The following is a 22361-nucleotide window of genomic DNA, read 5'->3' as shown; positions in this document are numbered from 1 at the left end:
GTACGCCGATCCTTTTTCAGCAGATGTACGAATAATGCGGTTAGATCTTCAATTTAAACTCACAGATTTACAATGTGATGTTAAATGAAAGCTAGATGTAAGGACTTGACAAATGTTGAACTTTTCAAATCTTTACCAAAAAATAAATATCCGAAGCTTCGTTCTTTCGTTTGCTCTGTTGAAGCCATGTTCGCTACAACTTACGTTTCTGAAAGTTATTTTCAACAATGAAAATAGTAAAAACCAAATTTAGATAACGACTGACAGACAAATAGCTTCGTTATCAACTACGACTGGCAGTAAGTGACATAATTCCTGATTTTGAAACTCTGTCGCAGAGACATTCTGAAGGCAGTTAATTTTAGGTTGTGATATGTCCTATGTTTTCTTGTTCATTTCTTTCTTCGTTACACGTACTAAACATTAGGTTGTAGCCTTGTACTGTATAAAATTATATATAAGTGCTTGACGTAAGGAAAATGAAAATCAGTTAATAATTCAGACAGTTGCTTCACTTCCACTTCGGGTGTCCGCCTCCCTCCATAGGTGCTATGCACGTTGCAGGTTACACAGTGACTCGGCGCACGATTACATTTTCGCCACAGCTGCCTTATGTGGATGTATATTTTGTTACTCTTACATTGAAAAATTATAAAAGAGAAAACGATTATGGATAAAAAAAATATTCAAATCTAAATGTGTCATTTTGTTTGAAGTTCAAAAGGGGGGGAGGGATTCTAACCCGAAAGCTCCCCTTGTGGTCGCCCCTGGATTTATACATCTTTATGATTAAGTTTGAGTCCTCTATCTTTATATTTTAAGCTTGTTTTCTTCGAAAACAGCGTCAGTCCTCGTCTAAAAGTTTGTGTTATTCTGCAAGTCACTTAAAAACTCGCTCAGTCCGTGTACTGGTGGATAAAACAACATAAAATGGACTTAACGTGTTTTGAGATCACACTCTTCAATTGTTTTAAGTTCGTTACTGTATTTCCCAACGTATTAACCCTACTTTACAATCCACAATGATTTATGTTTTCTCTATAACTCAACCCTGGTCTATATTCTGTGAATGAACTCCGTTGCCTTGGGAACGACTTGCTTCTCTTTTTAGTTAGTCTGCCTCCCTCGCGTCCCCCTCCATCCGCTTTCGCAGGTAATAACGTGGTAAGAAAGAAGAAACTTGAAGGTAGAAAAGCGAGAGCAACATTCTTAGAAGATTACACGTTGTAGGGAAGTCGTTCTATGGATGACCTTGATGTCAAGAAGGGGTAAAAGAAATTCCTCTTCACATAGGCCTATATGTTTATATACAGAAATGAGGGTTGTTTGTTCGTAAAGGGGTTTGTGTTGGTAAAGGCCGCAAGAATGCGCTGCAATCAGTTATGTAATGCCATTACTATGGGAGCAGGGATCTCGTTTCATTCAGCGGAGTGCAGTGGAGAGAGAGTTTGTTGGCTTCAGTGTGGTCAGTTCTGTTGCGTGGACCGTCGGTGATCGTGTGAGAGAGGTATGTGACAATGCTTCAGTTCCAGCTGAACTTGTTTCAATTCTAGTGACTTTTGAATTTATATTTTTGTGTGGAGTAAAATTGTAGTTTTTGCTATAAGTGCATTTAATTGCAATGACTTGAGTTCGCTGTAGTCTGGAGTTCCATAACATTTATTGCTATTATGCAGAATGGGGAGATTGCCGTTTTCAACCACATACCGGCTAGAAATCTCGGACAAAATGCTCGTAAATTAAGAGTAGCGAAAATAATGTCTACCGCAACCAATTACAATGCAAGGACGAAATTATAATTCAATTTTAAGTACCTGAAAATCATTCATATTATGTGTAATTCTGGTTATTTTGTATGTATATGTATTTATTAACACTACAATTGGGTATACACCCGGTGGCAGTGATATATAATATACAATAATCACAATTACATCAAATAAAATAAAATGAACCTAAATGAAATAAAATAAAATAAACTTAAATCTATAAATAGTAGATGCAATAAACCTAGGACTATAATTAAAAACATTCTATAATAACGCCTACGATAAGCAAAAGTAAATCTAACTTATAAGTACTTCTGTGCTGTCGGAAATGTGAACATCACTGTAAAACAAAATAAGTAATACGAAAATTCACATCTAAAGAATAACTAAAATAATTCCACATTAGCAGAAAACTTGCTATATCATAACGTTTTCTACATTTCGTAAAACTTTCTACGACGCTTTTACTTTATCGTTCATTTCAAGACGTAAACTAATTACCATGTGCATCTAAATATGTCTTCGAAGGGATTTCAAAACCTTTTTTACTTAGTATTACAATTTTTTGATTTAAGGTTCATACATATTTATTATTGCTTTAAGTTTATTTGTCCACACCTGTGGAGTAACGGTTAGCGTGTCTGGTCGCGAAACCAGGTGGCCCGTGTTCGATTCCCGGTCGAGGGAAGTTACCTGGTTGAGGTTTTTCCGGGGTTTTTCCTCAACCCAATATGAGCAAATGCTGGGTAAATTTCGGTGCTGGACCCCACCGGCATTATCACCATCTCATTCAGACGCTAAATAATCTAAGATGTTGATAAAGCGTCGTAAAATAACCTATTAAAATGAAATAAAATAGTCCACACCTGTGGAGTAACGGTTAGCGTGTCTGGTCGCGAAACCAGGTGGCCCATGTTCGATTCCCGGTCGGGGCAAGTTACCTGGTTGAGGTTTTTCCGGGGTTTTCCCTCAACCCAATATGAGCAAATGCTGGGTAACTTTCGGTGCTGGACCCCGGACTCATTTCACCGGCATTATCACATTCATCTCATTCAGACGCTAAATAACCTAAGATGTTGATAAAGCGTCATAAAATAACCTACTAAAGCAAAAAAAAAAAATAGTCAACACTTGTGGAGTAACGGTTAGTGCATCTGGCCGCGAAACCAGGTGGCCCATGTTCGATTCCCGGTCGGGGAAAGTTATCTGGTTGAGGTTTTTCCGGGGTTTTCCCTCATCCCAATATGAGCAAATGCTGGGTTACTTTCGGTGTTGGACCCTGACTTATTTCACTGGCATTATCACCTTCATCTCATTCAGACGCTAAATAACCTAAGCTGTTAATAAAGCGTCGTAAAATAACCTACTAAAATTTAAAAAAAATAGTCAACACTTGTGGAGTAACGGTTAGCGTGTCTGGTCGCGAAACCCGGTCGCCCGTGTTCGATTCCCGGTCTGGGCAAGTTACCTAGTGGAGGTTTTTCCGAGGTTTTCCCTCAACCCAATATGAGCAAATGCTGGGTAACTTTCGGTACTGGACCCCTCACTCATTTCACCGGCATTATCACCATCTCATTCAGACGCTAAATAACCTAAGACGTTGATAAAGCGTCGTAAAATAACCTACTAAAATAAAAAAGTCAACACCTGTGAAGTAACGGTTAGCGTGTCTGGTTGCGAAACCAGGTGGGCTGGGTTCGATTCCCGGTCGGGGCAAGTTACCTGGTTGAGGTTTTTTTTCCGAGGTTTTCCCTCAAACCAATATGAGCAAATGCTGGGTAAATTTCGGTGCTGGACCCCTGACTCATTTCATCGGCATTATCACCTTCGTCTCATTCAGACGCTAAATAACCTAAGATGTTGATAAAGCGTCATAAAATAACCTACTAAAATAAATAAAAAAGTTAACAAGTTAAGTTTGAAGTTAGTGGAAGATTTAAACTTCTTTTCAAAACTTACGCTTTTCATAAAAATCTCCCTTTCCTGCATTTAACAGAAAAATAGTAAGCATACAAAATTCGCTTATAAATTCTGTATACGTATACTGGATGCATGTATGTAACGTAAGAAATAATATATTCGTAAATTGGTTAATTTTTAAAGATACGATGGAAAGGTATGTCATAAAATTCCTCGGCTTCATATCACTTATATCAGTGGCATTCAATCCAATCTATGGTACGCGTACCCCTGCAATATCAACTCTCGTTTACGTTGCTTGAATACCATTTTACGTAAATCATTACTATTATTGCGTCAATAACTACTGTAGGTTGGCAGTTAAAATGTCCATTGCAAAATGCCCATGAGCTATAACGTCCACCTTGCCATCACGTCCATATGAAATGTCCACAACGAAAATGTCCACCAACAATTATATGTTCAAAATACATAAATGTCCAGAAAACACACAAAATTACATTCTATTAAAATTTGTCAAATACAGATGCGAGTCTCCAAGGGCAACTGAATATAAAACAAATGAAAACAATAAGAACTTAACTTGCGTACAAATTGAGCTATGTGATTAAGGTATACATATTAGACTATAGCCCAAACGTTACATGCACTTTATCATAATAATCATCTTCACGAATTAAACCTATGTAGGCCTGTTTCGGCCCCATCTAACGGTCGTTTAAGTGGTCCGCCTGATATTCGTGAGGGATATGGTGACGATCGCGGCGGTATAGCTGAGTCACGAACTGTAAATCTATAGGAAATGCTACAGAAAATGCCTCTCCAGAGGCTAAATCTGGCAACCCCACTACTGAACTACCTAGCGGTAAGACTAGTAACCTATCTTAGGAAAATATACATTACATTAAAGCCCCGAAACTGTAACATGCACTTTAACGTAGTTCCTAAAAAAATAATACCTAATGGACAAATTCATTTTGTAGAGTAAAATAGCCTACATAATCGACGAGCAAGTATTGGGCCATATTAGCCCATTACGATATATAGTCATTTCCTTTTAGGTCTTCCAGGAAGTGACGACCTCTTGATGTGTAATGTATATGATAAACAGAGCGCGAATTTTGATGACCTAAAAAACCCGTAAAAAAGATCTATAAAATGATCCAAAAATATTAAAAAAAAGGGACCTAAAATGCCGAAAAAATTATCTAAAAATAAAAAATCCTAAATGTACTTAGTAAAAATCCTACCTTAAGAACGTGCTTACGCCAGTGTTGCCAGACTGTCTGTTTTGGTATTTCTATATATAAGCACAGTCTAGTATATAGTCACGAAGCTCAATGCGTAGTAAATATGCATCCATATATAGTTGCTAATCACTAGGATCGCTACTATCGCCTGATTAGACAATGCAAAATAGTACCTGTACAGTCTATTGTTTCTAGTACCCTCATAAACTCAAGCTTCGTGACTGTATACTAGACTGTGATAAAAGTATAAAAAAATTTCCCACACGAATACAAATTTTCCCACAACCTACAGTATGAGCTACAATAAATTAATTACGCTATAATTAAATGTTTAACTGCAATAAAATAAAAGGATAAATGAATCACTCGTTAAACCTCCTTCATATCATAGCATGGTGTACCTCAATGGCGGAGATTAAAATGGACGTTGGTTTTTTTTATTTTAGTAGGTTATTTTACGACGCTTTATCAACATCTTAGGCTATTTAGCGTCTGAATGAGATGAAAGTGATAATGCCGGTGAAATGAGTCCGGGGTCCAACACCGAAAGTTACCCAGCATTTGCTCATATTGGGTTGAGGGGAAAACCCCGGAAAAAACCTCAACCAGATAACTTGCCCCGACCGGTAATCGAACCCGGGCCACCTGGTTTCGCGGCTAGACGTGCTAACCGTTACTCCACAGGTGTGGACTGGACGTTGGTGATTTAAAAGGAGCTGTTCAATTTCTTTGTACAACTGTCGAGATCTTCATCTCCTATTTTATTTCTCTTCTTTCTATTGACATCACTTACTATCGAGAAAATCCCTTCAGATTCCGCATTTGAATGGGGTAGTGTCGGTACTAATTTTGCGAGTTTTCCTACATTGGGAAATTTTAGTTCGTCATTGAAGACTTTAGCATAAATGAGTAAAAGTTACTTTAAAATTTAGAAACTTTACATTTCTGTAACCAGCAGCTCATATCCAGGATTTATATATTTACAAGCGTTGCAAAGATTATTTCTGTAAATATTGCACAAAGATTCAAATTTGTTTGTTGTTCCTTTTTCTTTTTGTGAAGGCAATATTAAGAGTTACAAGGACATACAAATATTATTTTAGTCCAACTATTACGCAGTTATTTGCACTCGTAGTAATATTTGCATTGTGTGCAACGTTTTTCCTTCGCGCTGGACGCTGTCAGGTCAGGTAACCATGGTAACATTTGGAGTGCTCGCGACTTGCTATATGTGTACTGTACTAGCCTGACAAGGCTGGTCTGTGCAATCTTGAAAAAACAAAACAACTCTCTGAACCAATACAAAATTATGTCGACATTTGCTCGGCTGAGATGACCATTATGATATGGTGCTTATTAATGTGCCCCAACGAAGCTTAAGTCGAAACTAAGAAATTCTTTTAACCTTTCAGATACGAAATTAACTTTATTATAAAATATTTCATAAAAAAACATTTGTATCGACTATGGTTTTTTAAAACGGTGTACCCGTTCAATTAGGATTTTCATATTTTAAATATGTCTTCTTTTTTAAAATAAATTAATACGTGTTTATGTACATAAATAGCTGTTATTAATCAGTTAATCTTTTAGTACTTTGATTTTTATTGTATTTGTAAATGTAATATTAATTGTAATTATAATTGTAATTGTATCCTTAATATTGCAGTTGTAATCCCTTGGTAGAGGGGAAGAGAAGGCCTGATGGCCTTATCTCTTACTTACTTACTTACTTACTTACTTACTTACTTACTTACTTACTTACTTACTTACTTACTCGCTTTTAAGGAACCCGGAGGTTCATTGCCGCCCTCACATAAGCCCGTCATTGGCTCCTATCCTGAGCAAGATTAATCCATTCTCTATCAACATATCCCACCTCCCTCAAATCCATTTTAATATTATCTTTCCATCTACGTCTCGGCCTCCCCAAACGTCTTATTCCCTCCGGCCTCCCAACTAACACTCTATATGCATTTCTGGATTCGCCCATACGTGCTACATGCCCTGCCCATCTCAAACTTCTGGATTTAATGTTCCTAATTAAGTCAGGTGAAGAATACAATGCGTGCAGTTCTGTGTTGTGTAACTTTCTCCAGTCTCCTGTAACTTCATCCCTCTTAGCCCCAAATATTTTCCTAAGCACCATATTCTCAAACACCCTTAATCTCTGTTCCTCTCTCAAAGTGAGAGTCTAAGTTTCACAACCATACAGAACAACCGGTAATATAACTGTTCTATAAATTGTAACTTTCAGATTTTTCTACAGCAGACTGGATGATAAAAGTTTCTCAATCGAATAATAACAGGAATTTCCCATATTTATTCTGTGTTTAATTTTCTCCCGAGTATCATTTATATTTGTTACTGTTGCTCCCAGATATTTGAACTTCTCAACCTCTTCAAAAGATAAATTTCCAATTTTTATATTTCCATTTCGTACAATATTCTGGTCACGAGACATAATCATACACTTTGTCTTTTCGGGATTTACTTCCAAACCTATCTCTTTACTTGCTTCCAGTAAAATTCCCATGTTTTCCCTAATAGTTTGTGGATTTTCTCCTAACATATTCACGTCATCCGCATAGACAAGTAGCTGATGTAATCCGTTCAATTCCAAACCCTGTCTGTTATCCTGGACTTTCCTAATGGCATACTCTAAAGCAGTAAATTTTATATATAAATATATATCAACTTGTAATGGAAATTACGAGAAAACGGCTGAACTGATTTCAATGAGTGACCCCTCATTTTGAAGCTTGGCATCAAAGAATTTTCAGAAAAATAGTAACTTTCAGTGAAGCGTTAGTTTTCCTACACAATTTTCCTATTTTCCAAAATCCATCTTTCGTTAGTTTTGAGAACTAATTGCATTTCAGAATAAAACAAAACACACACTACAATAAATAGGCTATTACACGAAGGTCATGACCTGCAGAATTGCTGATATATTTAGAGTTCAAATGCAATGATTATTACAAACTTCAAGACTTACTAAAAATAATTTACAGATCTGATTCAGCGGTGTGTAATTTTCTGAGTACAGCTGTGTATTGGATATTAAAATCTACAAAACTTGAGGTGGTTTGATGACATTATTACCATTAGAAATTAAATATTATTATAGTTAATGCCATGATATAAAAAACTACAAAACTTATGTAAGATAATAATATTATTAAAAATCAAATATTTTTATAGTTGTTAATCAAGTGGGGTTGGGTCTTTTTCATATATTTAATGGCGGTGTGATGTAGATACTTATATGCGTGGTTCTTTTCAGTATTGGCTCGAGAGAACGCTAAAATTACAGTTCCTAAGGAAAGACCAAAAGGTATTACTTACTGATAAAATAAGAAGCCTACAAAATTCTGTAGTCTCCCGATCATTTCGGCAAGAACTCTTAGCAGGATAAGATGATTTTACCCTCTACATTTCAAGCTCTAAATGCAGCAGCTATACCAAGATGCTATGTCTATTGTTCGAAAGCATAGCAAACCTGACTTTTTTTTAACTTCCACTTACAATCCACTATGACCTGAAATATCTATTGCTTCACTCCCACATGAAAAACCCACTGATCGTCCTGACATTGTTACTTGCGTTTTCACGTTGAAACTTCAAAAACTGAAGGTGGATGTATATGTTCAAGGAAAAGTGCTTGGCATAAAAAAAATCATTCAGAGGGAGTACGTTTCATTATTATGTAAGCAAGTAACTTTCAAAATATCTGGTATTTTTCACTGAAAATTAATCTGACAAATTTTTATTTGAACGTCTAATGAACTTAGTTTGCAGTATTTGCTGCACAAGCCACTAGTTAATTGTAATTATAATTGTAATTGTATTCTTAATATTATAGTTGTAATCGCTTGGTAGAGGAGAAGAGAAGGCCTGATGGCCTTATCTCTACCAGCTTAAATAAATAAATAAATAAATAAATAAATAAATAAATAAATAAATAAATAAATAGATAAATAACGGTGGACACTGCTTGCCACCTAGCGGTAATAGTAATATACGTTACAAGAGCGGTATGTTGACGTTTTCATGGTCGAGGAAAAGATTGAAAAAGCGAAACGTAGTTGAGCTTTTTTAATTTCCGAGAACATGAAAACAAACATACCGCTCGTGTATCGTACATTATTTTGTGCGAAGATCGTTTATCCCATACCTGAAAGACGAATTTCTAATTAGTTGCAATGAAATCTCCATGTTGGTTTCTGTTTAATGACGGCAACTTCGGAAAACCAAAATATCTTTCTTCAACATTGTTGCTATAAAATGTTTTCTGTGTTTACTATACTCCAGCAGGCCGTGGTATACGTCTGTCTTTTTTTTCCCCAGTCTATAAATGCGAACTTAAAACAAACGGTAAGGTTATGTAATGATTTATTTTTCATTTTAATATTTTAACAATATTATTTATATAACATATTGCAGTAATAACATCGGCATCTGGAATCTTGTTGATTTTTTCACGGCTTCCTTAATGTTACTTGTATCAGGAATGCAATAAGTTTCGTGGAGTAGTAGACTTTACTTAATTTTTGCAAATATTTAAAGACTATAATTAACATTGCAATTTAGGTGAAATTGCAGTGGTAAGTTTCCAATTTATAATTATCACTATGTTAAACGTCTCTAAAAATATGTTAAAAGCCTAAAGCAGTAAAATGAATGTCGAGCTTAAGCGGTAAGAAGAGGGAAATTGTTGTGTGTTACGTTGGAAATACTGAATGTGGTATTTCACACTTACCGCGTATTGGTTCTGTGCGGAAAACCAGCAAATACGCACGATCTCGCACAAAATAACTTTGATTGAGCAGGCAGTATAAGCAGCCATAGGATGTGATCCAGCAGGCAGTGATTACGTAGTACAAGATTTCGATGATCACCGCTAGAGGCACTGATTTAAAGCATTGTTGCCATTACTTATCGAATGCTTTAGTATTGCAACTAGATTGTGACTATAAATTAAGACTTTGTAGCACTATTAAGATATGTGTGACATGTTACATATAATTGTGAAGCGATGTACGAATACCATGGGAATGTAAATAAATACAATTCAACCTTAACAAGATAATTAGACGCAATTGATAATGCTTTGAATAATGGAAAAACACAATTCGTACATTGAAGACTGATGGGAAGCGTCATTGCGTCTATGCATTGTTTACTCACAATGCTTTACGAATCTGGTGAACACGATCCTCGATGCTGCTTCAACGCACACGCACATGCGTTGTGTGCTGCTGCTGCTGCTGCTTCTTAAGATTGTATTCCCAACTATTAACTCGGGTACGCCCACTGACACACATTCTACTCGCAGCGAGATTAACAAAATTTCTGCTTCGCGCACGAATTTAAGAACCTCAGAATAAATTGCTAAGATTGCCAGAAAATTATGCAGAACCTTAAATTACGGAAAATTGAAGAAATTACAATAATTTTTAAATATAATTTTAAAAAATGGGAAGAGAAAACAAAGTTATAAAGACAATAGATTAAGAAGGACTAAAACGAGTAATTGTTAAGGAATAATTAAGATAAATAGTACATAGTATAGAGCAGCCGTGGCGAAAATGTGACTCACGAGCACATTGTGGCTCGCAATGATAGCTGTGCATTTCTCTTGCTTCCTACCACCCACAACCCCCACCCTCTCACTCACTGGAGTCAAACTCCGTTCCATTTGTATTTGTCTCTGATCTGCGAGTGGCGTATCGTCGCAATGTCTCTGTCGAAACCATGTACCTCTACAAAAACGAAAGTTTCAAGTAGGATGGAAGGACGCATTTTTTGCTGCCAAGAGAACGAGAATATTAAATGTATGATTTGTTCACAAGTATTATGAGGAAAACGGTTGTATAACATAAAACGGCATTATACTACCTGTTACTGATGAAACATTAAAAGGTTAAGTGTTATTATTATTATTATTATTATTATTATTATTATTATTATTATTATTATTATTATCATCATCATCATCATCATCATCATCATCTCTGTACGTCGATCCTTTTTCAGCAGATGTACGAATAATGCGGTTAGATCTTCAATTTAAACTCGCAGATCTACAATGTGATGTTAAATGAAAGCTAGATGTAAGGACTTGACAAATATTGAACTTTTAAAATCTTTGCCAAAAAATAAATATCCGAAGCTTCGTTCTTTCGATTGCTCTTTTGAAGCCACGTTCGCTACAACTTACGTTTGTGAAAGTTATTTTCAGCAATGAAAACGGTAAAAACCAAATTTAGATCACGACTGACAGACAAATACCTTCGTGATCAACTACGACTGGCAGTAAGTGACATAATTCCTGATTTTGAAACTCTGTCGCAGAGACATTCTGAAGGCAGTTAATTTTAGGTTGGTGATAATGTGTCCTATGTTTTCTTGTTCATTTCTTTCTTCGTTACACGTACTAAACATTAGTTTATAGCCTTGTACTATATAAAATTATGTTTAAGTGCTTAACGTAAGGAAAATAAAAATCCGTTAATAAGTCAGACAGTTGCTTCACTTCCCCTTCGGGTGTCCGCCTCCCTCCATAGGTGCTATGCACGTTGCAGGTTACACAGTGGCTCGGCGCACGATCACATTTTCGCCACGGCTGCTGTAGAGTGTATAGTAAGCTTAATAGTAGATAGGAGTAGGTGTAGTTAGATGAGTAGGCCCACCTGGAAAGCGGAAATGTAACAAGACCACTATTAATGGATGATGTACAAAATTGTGTGCAACTTGATGACTGTAAACAAACTTGCGATTAATTCTGCGTCAACGTGTGACCCAATAGAGTCTGTCTTGAGTAGAGGGTACGGTGGCGTTGTATCCCAGTTCTCTGAATCTGCCATGAAATGGTTATGAACTGTGGAAAAGTGGTGGAATAATAAAAAGAGAAGTACATCAGGAGAACCTACTTTCCCTCGTTAAGGATTCCTGCTTGAAAAGTTTCTGAGTTCTGTGAGACACTGAAAAAAATACGTGATTAAAAATGGTGTGGCCTTTGTATAAAAGTCTAGAGGAGGCTAATTTTTGCAAGTACAGTTGTAAAAAAAAAATAGTGGCTGCGCTCGTGAACAGCGAATATTTTCAAAGTCCACTTCGGGTTACGACGATGTTACACGATGCATGTGCTTGTAGAATCAGTTCCGGAACTATGGAATTATCCCATATTTTAGTCTTGTAAATCAGCGGTGGAGTGCTCGCTTAATGATGCGAAGGTTTTGAGTTCGGGCCTTGTTCAAGTTTTCATTTTATATTTTTAAGCGTTCTTTAGCGATAGGCTATACATAACATTCAAATTATAATTTATATTCTGTTATCGTTCTTTATCGATATAAATGTCATTTGTATTCTGTTATCGTTCTTTAGTCGTGTAAATAATATTCACGTTATTTATATTGTTTTCGTTCTTCAGCGATATAAATAATATTCAAGATGGCATTTATATTCTGTTTCGTTCTTTAGCGTTATAAATAATATTAAATTTAGTTATATTGTTATTGCTCTTTCGCGATATAAATAATCTGATTTTATGTAAGTAATTATTATAATATAAATAACATTTTTTTGTAAAATAGGTTATTTTATTTCAATAATTAATTATATATTATATAATACAATAATTAAAAAAACCGATATTTATCATTTATATTCTGTTGTTATTTAGTGATATTATATAAATAATAGTTATTTATATTGTTATCGTTCTTTACTGATATAAATAAAATAAATTTAATATTAGGTTTGGAACAATGCATAATAATGGTGTTAATTTTTATTTTTATATTATTACATTATACTATTATACTATCTTGAACCACAATAAAATGAAAGGAGTGACGAGGAATTGAGCCTGAGATGTTGACATCTAAATTCCGACGTTCTTCCGACTGAACTAAGAGGGCACAAGTACAGAAACATTTGCGGAAAAATTGGCCCAATTCCCCTCCAAGAATTTTCTGATGATTTCTAGAAGCTAGTCCAGGATGCGGGGCCAAAGGCTAATTGGGATTTCCCGGTCTCTGAACGGGTCAAAAATCCTGATAGAAGTAACATTTAACCCTTGTGGTGAATTTCGATGAAGTCCAGAGGTCCCAATTGGTCAAATCCACTCTCATCTCCACGCTTGGGCCCCCTGGGATCTAATAAGATGCGAAAGAGACAGTGGTGTGCGGAAAGCAACGAGAAGTTACAGCATTTATCCTTCTCAAGAAAAACTGCAAACATGAGCAAAGGAAGCTTTTAAAAGAACCTCTGGAAAAAGAACTAAGGAAGAGACTAGTGAAGTGCTTTGTGTGGAGTGTGGCATTGTATGGGAAAGAAACATGGACATTACGACGAAATCAAGAGAAACGAATAGAAGCATTTGAAATGTGGATGTGGAGAAGAACGGAGCATGTGAAGTGGCCAGACAGAATAAGAAATGACGTTGTTGGAAAAAGTGGGTGAAAAAAAGAATGATGCTGAAACTGGTTAGAAAGAAAAAAGGAATTGATTGGGTCACTGGTTGAGAAGAATAATGGAAGACATCGATATGTGGATTATATGCGGAGACTAAGAGGAAGGCAGAAAATAGGAAAGATTGGAGAATGTTAGATTTGCAATGAAAGACCTGCCCATTGACAGAACACTTATGTATGTCCAGGATGCTTGGAATGTTGTCTGAGAACAGTCGATATTTGCAAAGACTAGTCGATTCCATGCCCACTCGACTGCAAGATGTGATCGAAATATGGGGAAGATAGACTAAATATTGAATTGTGGCTCTTTGTTTTGTTTTTTGAACGCTTAATTGTTTGAATGTTCTAAGGCAGACGCTAGTAAGTTTGCTTTGTTTATGCCACGAAAGATATCTGTTGAGAATAAAATCTTTTTTTTTTCTTTCCATTTGCAGCCATAATAAATAATGAGTCATGGCATAATACATTCATGAACCTGATGTTAATTACTAAAATAATCATAAAAGAGACAGGAGCAATTATGTATATTTTTTCTCTCTCTCTCTCTCTCTTAAAAACAAAACAAAATAGACATAAAAATCACTCGGTTGTGTTCGAACGCAGGACCTCACGAATACCAGGCCGGAACGCTACCATTACGCTATAAAGTAACACAGAGAATATTTTAGTTATAACTGTAAATATCAGACAACGTGGTCCAACAACATGTAACATCGCCTGTCTCCGAATTTTAGCGAAGATGCACGAAGGGAACTTTGCTTCTAGAGAGCGGCCACTTTTTCTTTTGACAATTGCACATGGTCATGAAGAAGAAAAAGAAAGCTACTAGAGTTCCGAGAATAATAGACCTGTAACTGATTACGTATTTCGATTGCAATTAAGAGAGGGCATTATCAGACCTCTTAACGTCTTCATTTTAATACCCATAATAAATTGCTTTTTTAATTGCTAAGATAACTTTCGAAATCGCTGAAAGTTTGTCAAAATAATGCTTAGGAGAAATGGACTATATTTCATTAAATAAAACGCTGTTCAAAGTCACGATAATTAATAGCTTCAAATCGTTTATTTTGGCTGCTTGACAACATATTTGGAAATGTAAGAAATAAACTGTGCAAACTACTCCTATAGTCAGTCCACTTTTTCGTGAATTGGTCTGGATCATTGTTCGCAGGGAAGGCTCTGTAAATGTCTTCGTAATTAATGATTGAAGAAAAATTGGTGGCCACACTTGATGTTAATCGCTTCTTACATAAACATCATTCTTTTGTGAATAAAATTATGTTGGTTCTTTGTAAATCTTAATTTTTACAGACTAAGCTATTTCAAAAGTGTTAAGTTTTTTAGTACAAAGTATATGATTATGTCTCGTGACCAGAATATTGTACGAAATGGAAATATAAAAATTGGAGATTTATCCTTCGAAGAAGTGGAAAAATTCAAATATCTTGGAGCAACAGTAACAAATATAAATAGCACTCGGGAGGAAATTAAACACAGAATAAATATGGGAAATGCGTGTTATTATTCGGTTGAGAAGCTTTTATCATCTAGTCTGCTGTCAAAAAATCTGAAAGTTAGAATTTATAAAACAGTTATATTACCGGTTGTTCTGTATGGCTGTGAAACTTGGACTCTCACTCTGAGAGAGGAACATAGGTTCAAGGTGTTTGAGAATAAGATGCTTAGGAAAATATTTGGGGCTAAGCGGGATGAAGTTACAGGAGAATGGAGAAAGTTACACAACACAGAATTGCACGCCTTGTATTCTTCACCTGACATAATTAGGAACATTAAATCCAGACGTTTGAGATGGGCAGGGCATGTACCACGTATGGGCGAATCCAGAAATGCATATAGAGTGTTAGTTGGGAGACCGGAGGGAAAAAGACCTTTAGGGAGGCCGAGACGTAGATGGGAGGATAATATTAAAATGGATTTGAGGGAGGTGGGGTATGATGATAGAGACTGGATCAATCTTGCACAGGATAGGGACCGATGGAGGCTTATGTGAGGGCGGCAATGAACCTTCGGGTTCCTTAAAAGCCATTTGTAAGTAACTAAGTTAAGTTTTTTAGTAACTCATGTACAGCTGTCAAAAGAAAAAGTGGCCGCTCTCTAGACAGAAAGTTCTCTTCGGGCATCTCCGCTAAAATTCGGAGACAGACGATGTTACATGTTGTTGGACCACGATGTCTGCTATATAGTTATAATCAGGGAAAGGATTTATATGTAAATACATATTTACTTATAAAGCTAATATAATTTATATTTTGCATTATCTTTATGTTTCACAATGTGTAGGGTTGAAAAATCCTACTTTTATTTTCCATATTTTTCCATATTTTAGAGTTTAGTACATATTTTCGTTAATTTCCATATATTTTCCATATTTCATATAAAACAGTCCATATTATATTAGGTTTAACAATAAAACAAAACAAAATTCCATTAACTTTTAAAAATACATTTCAACAATAGAGATTTAAACACATGTTCAGTAATCCCTTTAACATCAGAGTTATTTGAAAATTAGCAGTCCTATCAACAATGGGAAAGTAAGTTACAAAACTGTATTAATTTAATTTAAAATTTTTAACAGACTTCAGTTGTGCAGCTCAACAGTTAAATGCCAGTCAGAGTACACATAGGTTCAGTTTTGTAAATCATACTATAAAGACGGTAAATATGCCAAAAGTACGTCATTCAGTCAATTTAAAATCAAAACTAACAAGTTACATTTCAGAATTTAAAGAAGATGGTTTATCAACTGACAATAAAATATTATTTTGTAATTTGTGTCAGTGTGCAGTATCATCTACACAAAAGTTCCTGGTGCAACAACACATTACAACTAGTAAACATCAGGCCAACAAACAACTAAATTCCAAGCAGAGACAATTGTTTTTAACACAACCAACAACATCGAATGTAAGATCTGAGTTTAACATCGACCTGTGCCGTTCTCTCATCTCTGCTGATATTCCTCTCTACAAACTAAAGAATAAGGTCTTCAGGGAATTCCTTGAAAAATATACTCAACATACAATCCCGGATGAGTCAACACTTAGGAAGACGTATGCTCCATCCATCTACGATGAGACAATACAGAAGATAAGAGATGAAATTAAAGATAGTTCAATTTGGGTTTCCATTGATGAGACTCCCGACAAAGAAGGTAGACTTGTTGGTAATGTAGTTATCGGTTTGTTAAGTGAACAATATTCTGAACGAATTCTTTTACATTGTGATGTTCTAGAAAAGTGCAATAACAAAACTATAGTTAAACTGTTCAACGAAGCTATGGGTATCCTGTGGCCAAAGGGTATTATGTACGATAATGTGTTATTCTTTATTAGCGATGCTGCCCCTTATATGGTCAAAGCTGGACAAGCATTATCTGTTGTATATCCTAAATTGACTCATTTTACTTGTGTGGCGCATGCATTTCATCGTGTGGCAGAAGTGGTCAGAGACAATTTCCCTAAAGTAGATTTGTTGATTTCATCAGTGAAAAAAGTATTTCTCAAAGCTCCCAGTAGAGTTAACGTGTTGAAAGAAATGTACCCTGAAATTCCATTGCCACCAAAGCCAATTTTAACTAGATGGGGTACATGGCTAGAAGCAGTTGAATATTATGCCGAACATATAGACTCTATTAACAATGTTCTCCTTGCATTGGACTCTGAAGATGCAGTCTCAATTGATACTGCGAAAACAGTTACCTGTGACATAAGTGTGAAGAATGACTTAGCTCACATTCAGCATACATTTTCATGCATCATAAAAACGCTCAAAAGTCTCCAAAATAGGCACCTTTCACTATCTGAAAGTTTTGAAATTATAAATAGTACTGTGGAACAACTGAATCGTGGTAGAGGTAAAGTTGCAGATGCAGTAAGAGCTAAGGTGGACACTGTACTTTCAAAAAACCCTGGATATGAAGAACTACAAAAGGTTGTTGCTGTGATGAGTGGTGAATCAACAGTGAAGATTAACTTGGACTTATCCCCAGCAGACATTGTGAAATTGAATTATGTACCAGTTACTTCTTGTGACGTCGAACGCTCTTTTAGTCAGTATAAATCTATCCTCAGAGACAATAGAAGAAGATTCACTTTTCAGCACTTGAAAGAAATGTTTGTAACCTATTGTTATGGTAACAGACAATAAAAATTGTGTTTTGTTGAAACTACATTGGAAGATAAGGTACGTCCATTATATTTTTTGTTTAGTTTGATTAAAATGTACCAATATTTAACGTACATAGTCATTTTTTTATAATTTTAAGTCCATATTTAATTCCATATTTTGGTAAAAATCCATATTTAATTCCATATTTTGGTAAAAATAACTACATATATATTTACATATTTCATATATTTTTAGTCCATATAAATCCGTTCCCTGGTTATAATTAAAGTATTCTACGTGTTACACTTGTAGAGTAATAGAACTTAAACCGAGAAGGATTCAATCCGGAATCGGAACTAGAATCTGGTGTGGCTTGGTGGATAAAGCGTCGGCACGTAGAGGTGGAAAGCCGGGTTCGATTCCCGGTGCCGGAGAGAATTTTTCTCCGTTCTACCCATTCTTCATCTGTCTTTTCCTCTTCAATTTTCCAGTTCTCTCTCTCTCTTTCTCTTTCTACAGCTACTTGTTTTCTCCTTCATTTCCTACCCTTCCTTCTGTCACCTGTTTTATCTTCCACCTGTCTCCTGTGGTAACAAGATGCCATGCTCTGATAATGTTTGTGTTGGGCTACAACAGCTCTACCCTTATAAATTAGAATATATAAATTTCACTTAAGATAAAAATACATACTACAAATATACTACAAATTAAAATTCATAATTCTGATTGTTCCGATATAAATTGCAATTATTGTTCCGATATAAATTGCAATTATTGTTCCGATATAAATTGCAATTATTGTTCCGATATAAATTGCAATTATTGTTCCGATATAAATTGCAATTATTGTTCCGATATAAATTGCAATTATTGTTCCGATATAAATTGCAATTATTGTTCCGATATAAATTGCAATTATTGTTCCGATATAAATTGCAATTATTGTTCCGATATAAATTGCAATTATTGTTCCGATATAAATTGCAATTATTGTTCCGATATAAATTGCAATTATTGTTCCGATATAAATTGCAATTATTGTTCCGATATAAATTGCAATTATTGTTCCGATATAAATTGCAATTATTGTTCCGATATAAATTGCAATTATTGTTCCGATATAAATTGCAATTATTGTTCCGATATAAATTGCAATTATTGTTCCGATATAAATTGCAATTATTGTTCCGATATAAATTGCAATTATTGTTCAGTTATTAATGAAGTTAATGAGGTTAAATACTTAGGTATAATTATTTATAATCATTTAAAATGGAATAATCATGTTCACTATATTCGTAAAAAATTACGTAAAACATTGTTACTTTGTTGTTCTAAGAAATATTTTGTCAAGTAACTGTTTACGTATAATTTATTTAGCATTATTTCAATCTATATTTATGTATGGTATCATAGATTGGGGTGGAACTTATAAATCCAACCTTTGTCCGTTAATTTTACTACAGAAAAAAGTATTAAAAATTTCTTAAAAAAAGCAGAAATATTACCCAACTGAATTGTTGTTTAAACACTTCAAAGTTTTCAATATTAAACAAATGTATTATTTTATTTTATTAAAATATTTTCATAGAAATTTTAATAACTTTGAAAGGTATATACATAAATATAGAACTAAAAATATGAATTCTCTGAGTTTGTGTGAACCAAAATGTAAAACCAATGCAGCTTTTGATCGTAGCATGAGTCAAGGTCCAGATTATTAAACAAATTTTTTTCCAATATTATTTTAACCACGAATCTTCTCCAAATTGATAAAAAAAAAAATAAAAAAAATTGTATTGGATTTACAGTTTGGGTTTAAATATATTAATAAATATTAAATAATATTAAACATATTATATATACATATTATATATTATTAATAATATATAAATAATAATATTAAATAATATTAATATTAAATATTTGTTTAATATTAAACAAATGTATTATTTTATTTTATTAAAATATTTTCATAGAAATTTTAATAACTTTGAAAGGTATATACATAAATATAGAACTAAAAATATGAATTCTCTGCGTTTGTCTGAATCAAAATGTAAAACCAATGCAGCTTTTTATCATAGCATGAGTCAAGGTCCTAGATTATTAAACAAATTTTATTCCAATATTATTTTAACCACGAATCTTCTCCAAATTAATAAAAAAAATTGTATTGGATTTACAGTTTGGGTTTAAATATATTAAACACTTTTTAATCTGTATTCACTCTCAATTTTAATTTTATTTTTGTCTGTATTGGAATCCCCTCCTGAGCACGAGTCTTACTCATTCAGGAGTGGGCTAGTTTATCTTTCATTTTTTTTATTTAAAAGTTACTAGCAATAAAATAAATAAATAATAAAAAATAAAACTAACTACAATTTATTTACATTAAGGGAGCTGGGTAGTGATGCCTGTGCGATTAAAAAATTTCAGTACAAAAATTTAGTTCAATATTTCTAGGCTTTTGTGCTCAGAGTGGAATAAAAATTGCCATGTGATACAATCAAACATTCTGAATTCAGTGGTATAAAATATAACTAATTAGTTTCGTATCCAAGTGCAAAAGAAAGGCCCTAACTAATAACCTTTTTCCCACTTTGTTAAATGTATCTCATTCTTCAGGTGCACATTACTTTCGACAATCTTCACTCATATACCTTGTATTTTTTAAAGTTATATAGTAATGTGTATTGTAAATACTAAAGCAAAATTTAGTTAAATATTTCACCCCTAGTGAAACAGAAAAATATTGAACTTCATTTAACATTTTTTTGCAATTTTTTTCAATGGCGATATTCTTAAACACGTAGGTCTACTATGTAGTACACAAGCTGCAGAAAACACTGTAAAAATTTTATGTAAATTGATTCAGTAGTTTCAGAGAAAAATGCACTTACGTTTGAAAAATGTCAACTTATGGAAAACTGCATTTAAAAAACAGAAGGATATATGAATTACATGCACAGTCAAATTTAAAGAGGTTATTTAAAGGATTTACCTCCAGAAATACCTCCCAGAGTATTTATATTGTTTTAAAGAGCAAGTTTTGTACTTTTTTAAAACATAAAATAAGAAATCGGATTTTTGACCTCTAATCACTACCTGGTTCCCTTAACGGAGGTTGGAAGTGTCAGAATGAAACTAGTAAAAAAAAGTTGCACGGATTGCAAGTTATGTGTAATCTTCGAGTTTGTACATTAACTCGAACTCCCATATTGCGGAAAGATTCACATGTTCAGTACTCGGCGTCTAGTTTTTGGAATTCTATTTTTTATCTTTCTGTAAAGCAAATATTGGAATGTCTTATCTGATTTAGCGTCGCACCATTTTCTGTCGGCAGCTCAGTCTGGCTGGCATGACAAGACTGAAGATACCAGCATGCAGCAATCGCGGGTTACTTGCCTTCCTCCCAGTCATATTCTTCTTGCAGCTCGGTAAGTACAACTTCTATGCAAGTGAACTTAGATTGCAATTCAATGTGTGTGATTTAATTGATACCAATATAAGTTGGACTTCAGAAGAAGTGAAATTTCAAAACTGCGATGAAACTACACAATGCAAAGCAAGCTTTCAAGTATAACTCCCTGTGAAGTTGATTTGAATAATTTCGAAGGAAAAATTGTTCCGGGGCCGGGCATCGAACCCGGGACCTTTTGGTTAAACGTACCAACGCTGTACCAACTGAGCTACCCGGGAACTCTACCCGACACAGATCCAATTTTTCCCTCTATATCCACAGACACTCAAAGTGGGCTGACAACCGTCAAGTAACCAACATTGAGTGCACACTAACTCTGTGAGACTTAAATTGTGGTTTTCTGTTAACGAACAGTGACGTGTATTATGCAAATCAAGCTTTCGATGCCCGGCCCCGGAACAATTTTTCCTTCGAAATTATTCAAATCAACTTTACAGGGAGTTATACTTGAAAGTTTGATTTGCATAATACACGTCACTGTTCGTTAACAGAAAACCACAATTTAAATCACACAGAGTTAGTGTGCACTCAATGTTGGTTTCTTGACGGTTGTCAGCCCACTTTGAGGTCTGTGGATGTAGAAGGAAAAATTGGATCGATGTTGGGTAGAGTTCCCGGGTAGCTCTGTTGGTTGAGCGTTGGTACGTTTAACCAAAAGGTCCCGGGTTCGATGCCCGACCACGGAACAATTTTTCCTTCGAAATTATTCAAACTAAACAATGTTCCCAATTATGGTTTTGTTTAGTAAACTGTCCGAAGACGGGTCTTAACCTCAGAAGTAATACCTCTTATGAGGCAACTAGGCCAGGAGGTGAGGTAGGATGGTCAGTTGCTTTCCTCCTCCATTGGATAAATCACCGATTAGTTACATATTACACCAATCGGACTTCGTATGTTATTAATTATGAACTTTTAATTTCTTCAGAATTAACACTTTTTATTAAACATTAAGTTAATATTACAGGTATTGTATCTGCTATGTCTCCTTCTTAAGTTAATATTATAGCTACTTTATCGACTATGTCTACCACAGTCTAGTATATAGTCACGAAGCTCAATACGTAGGGAATATGCATCCATAGATAGTTTATATCCACTAGAATCGCTACTATCCCCTCATCACAGACAATGCGAAATAGTACCAGTACAGTCTATTGTTTCTAGTACTCTCAACAACTCAAGCTACTGTCTTCTATATTTACAGGATTGTTCCGTTTATTACGCTATATTTCGCCGTCCTATAAAAGTGTGGATAAGAACCTGAAATTATCCTGAGAATATATTCTAAAAATTTTTTTCGTAAAGTCTTCGTTGTCCAGCTTTA

At 34.7% G+C, this 22361-nt stretch overlaps 1 protein-coding gene across 2 annotated transcripts in view; it reads left to right on the top strand.

Annotated features, from left to right (window-relative positions):
* The first annotated feature begins 1370 nt into the window (after positions 1-1370).
* LOC138708761 (uncharacterized) overlaps positions 1371-22361 on the top strand; it is a 96546-nt gene continuing 75555 nt past the window's right edge. For both annotated transcript variants that reach the window (XM_069838917.1, XM_069838916.1), the window contains exons 1-2: positions 1371-1507; positions 20900-20993. In XM_069838917.1, coding sequence (XP_069695018.1) covers positions 1388-1507; positions 20900-20993 — 214 coding nt within the window. In that variant the 5' untranslated portion in view covers positions 1371-1387. The remainder of the gene's footprint in view (positions 1508-20899; positions 20994-22361) is intronic.

Source organism: Periplaneta americana, chromosome 11 (assembly GCF_040183065.1).
Source record: "Periplaneta americana isolate PAMFEO1 chromosome 11, P.americana_PAMFEO1_priV1, whole genome shotgun sequence".
Taxonomy (NCBI): domain Eukaryota; kingdom Metazoa; phylum Arthropoda; class Insecta; order Blattodea; family Blattidae; genus Periplaneta; species Periplaneta americana.
The sequence above is the reverse complement of the archived record's forward strand: the minus strand, read 5'-3'. Positions and strand labels throughout refer to the sequence as shown.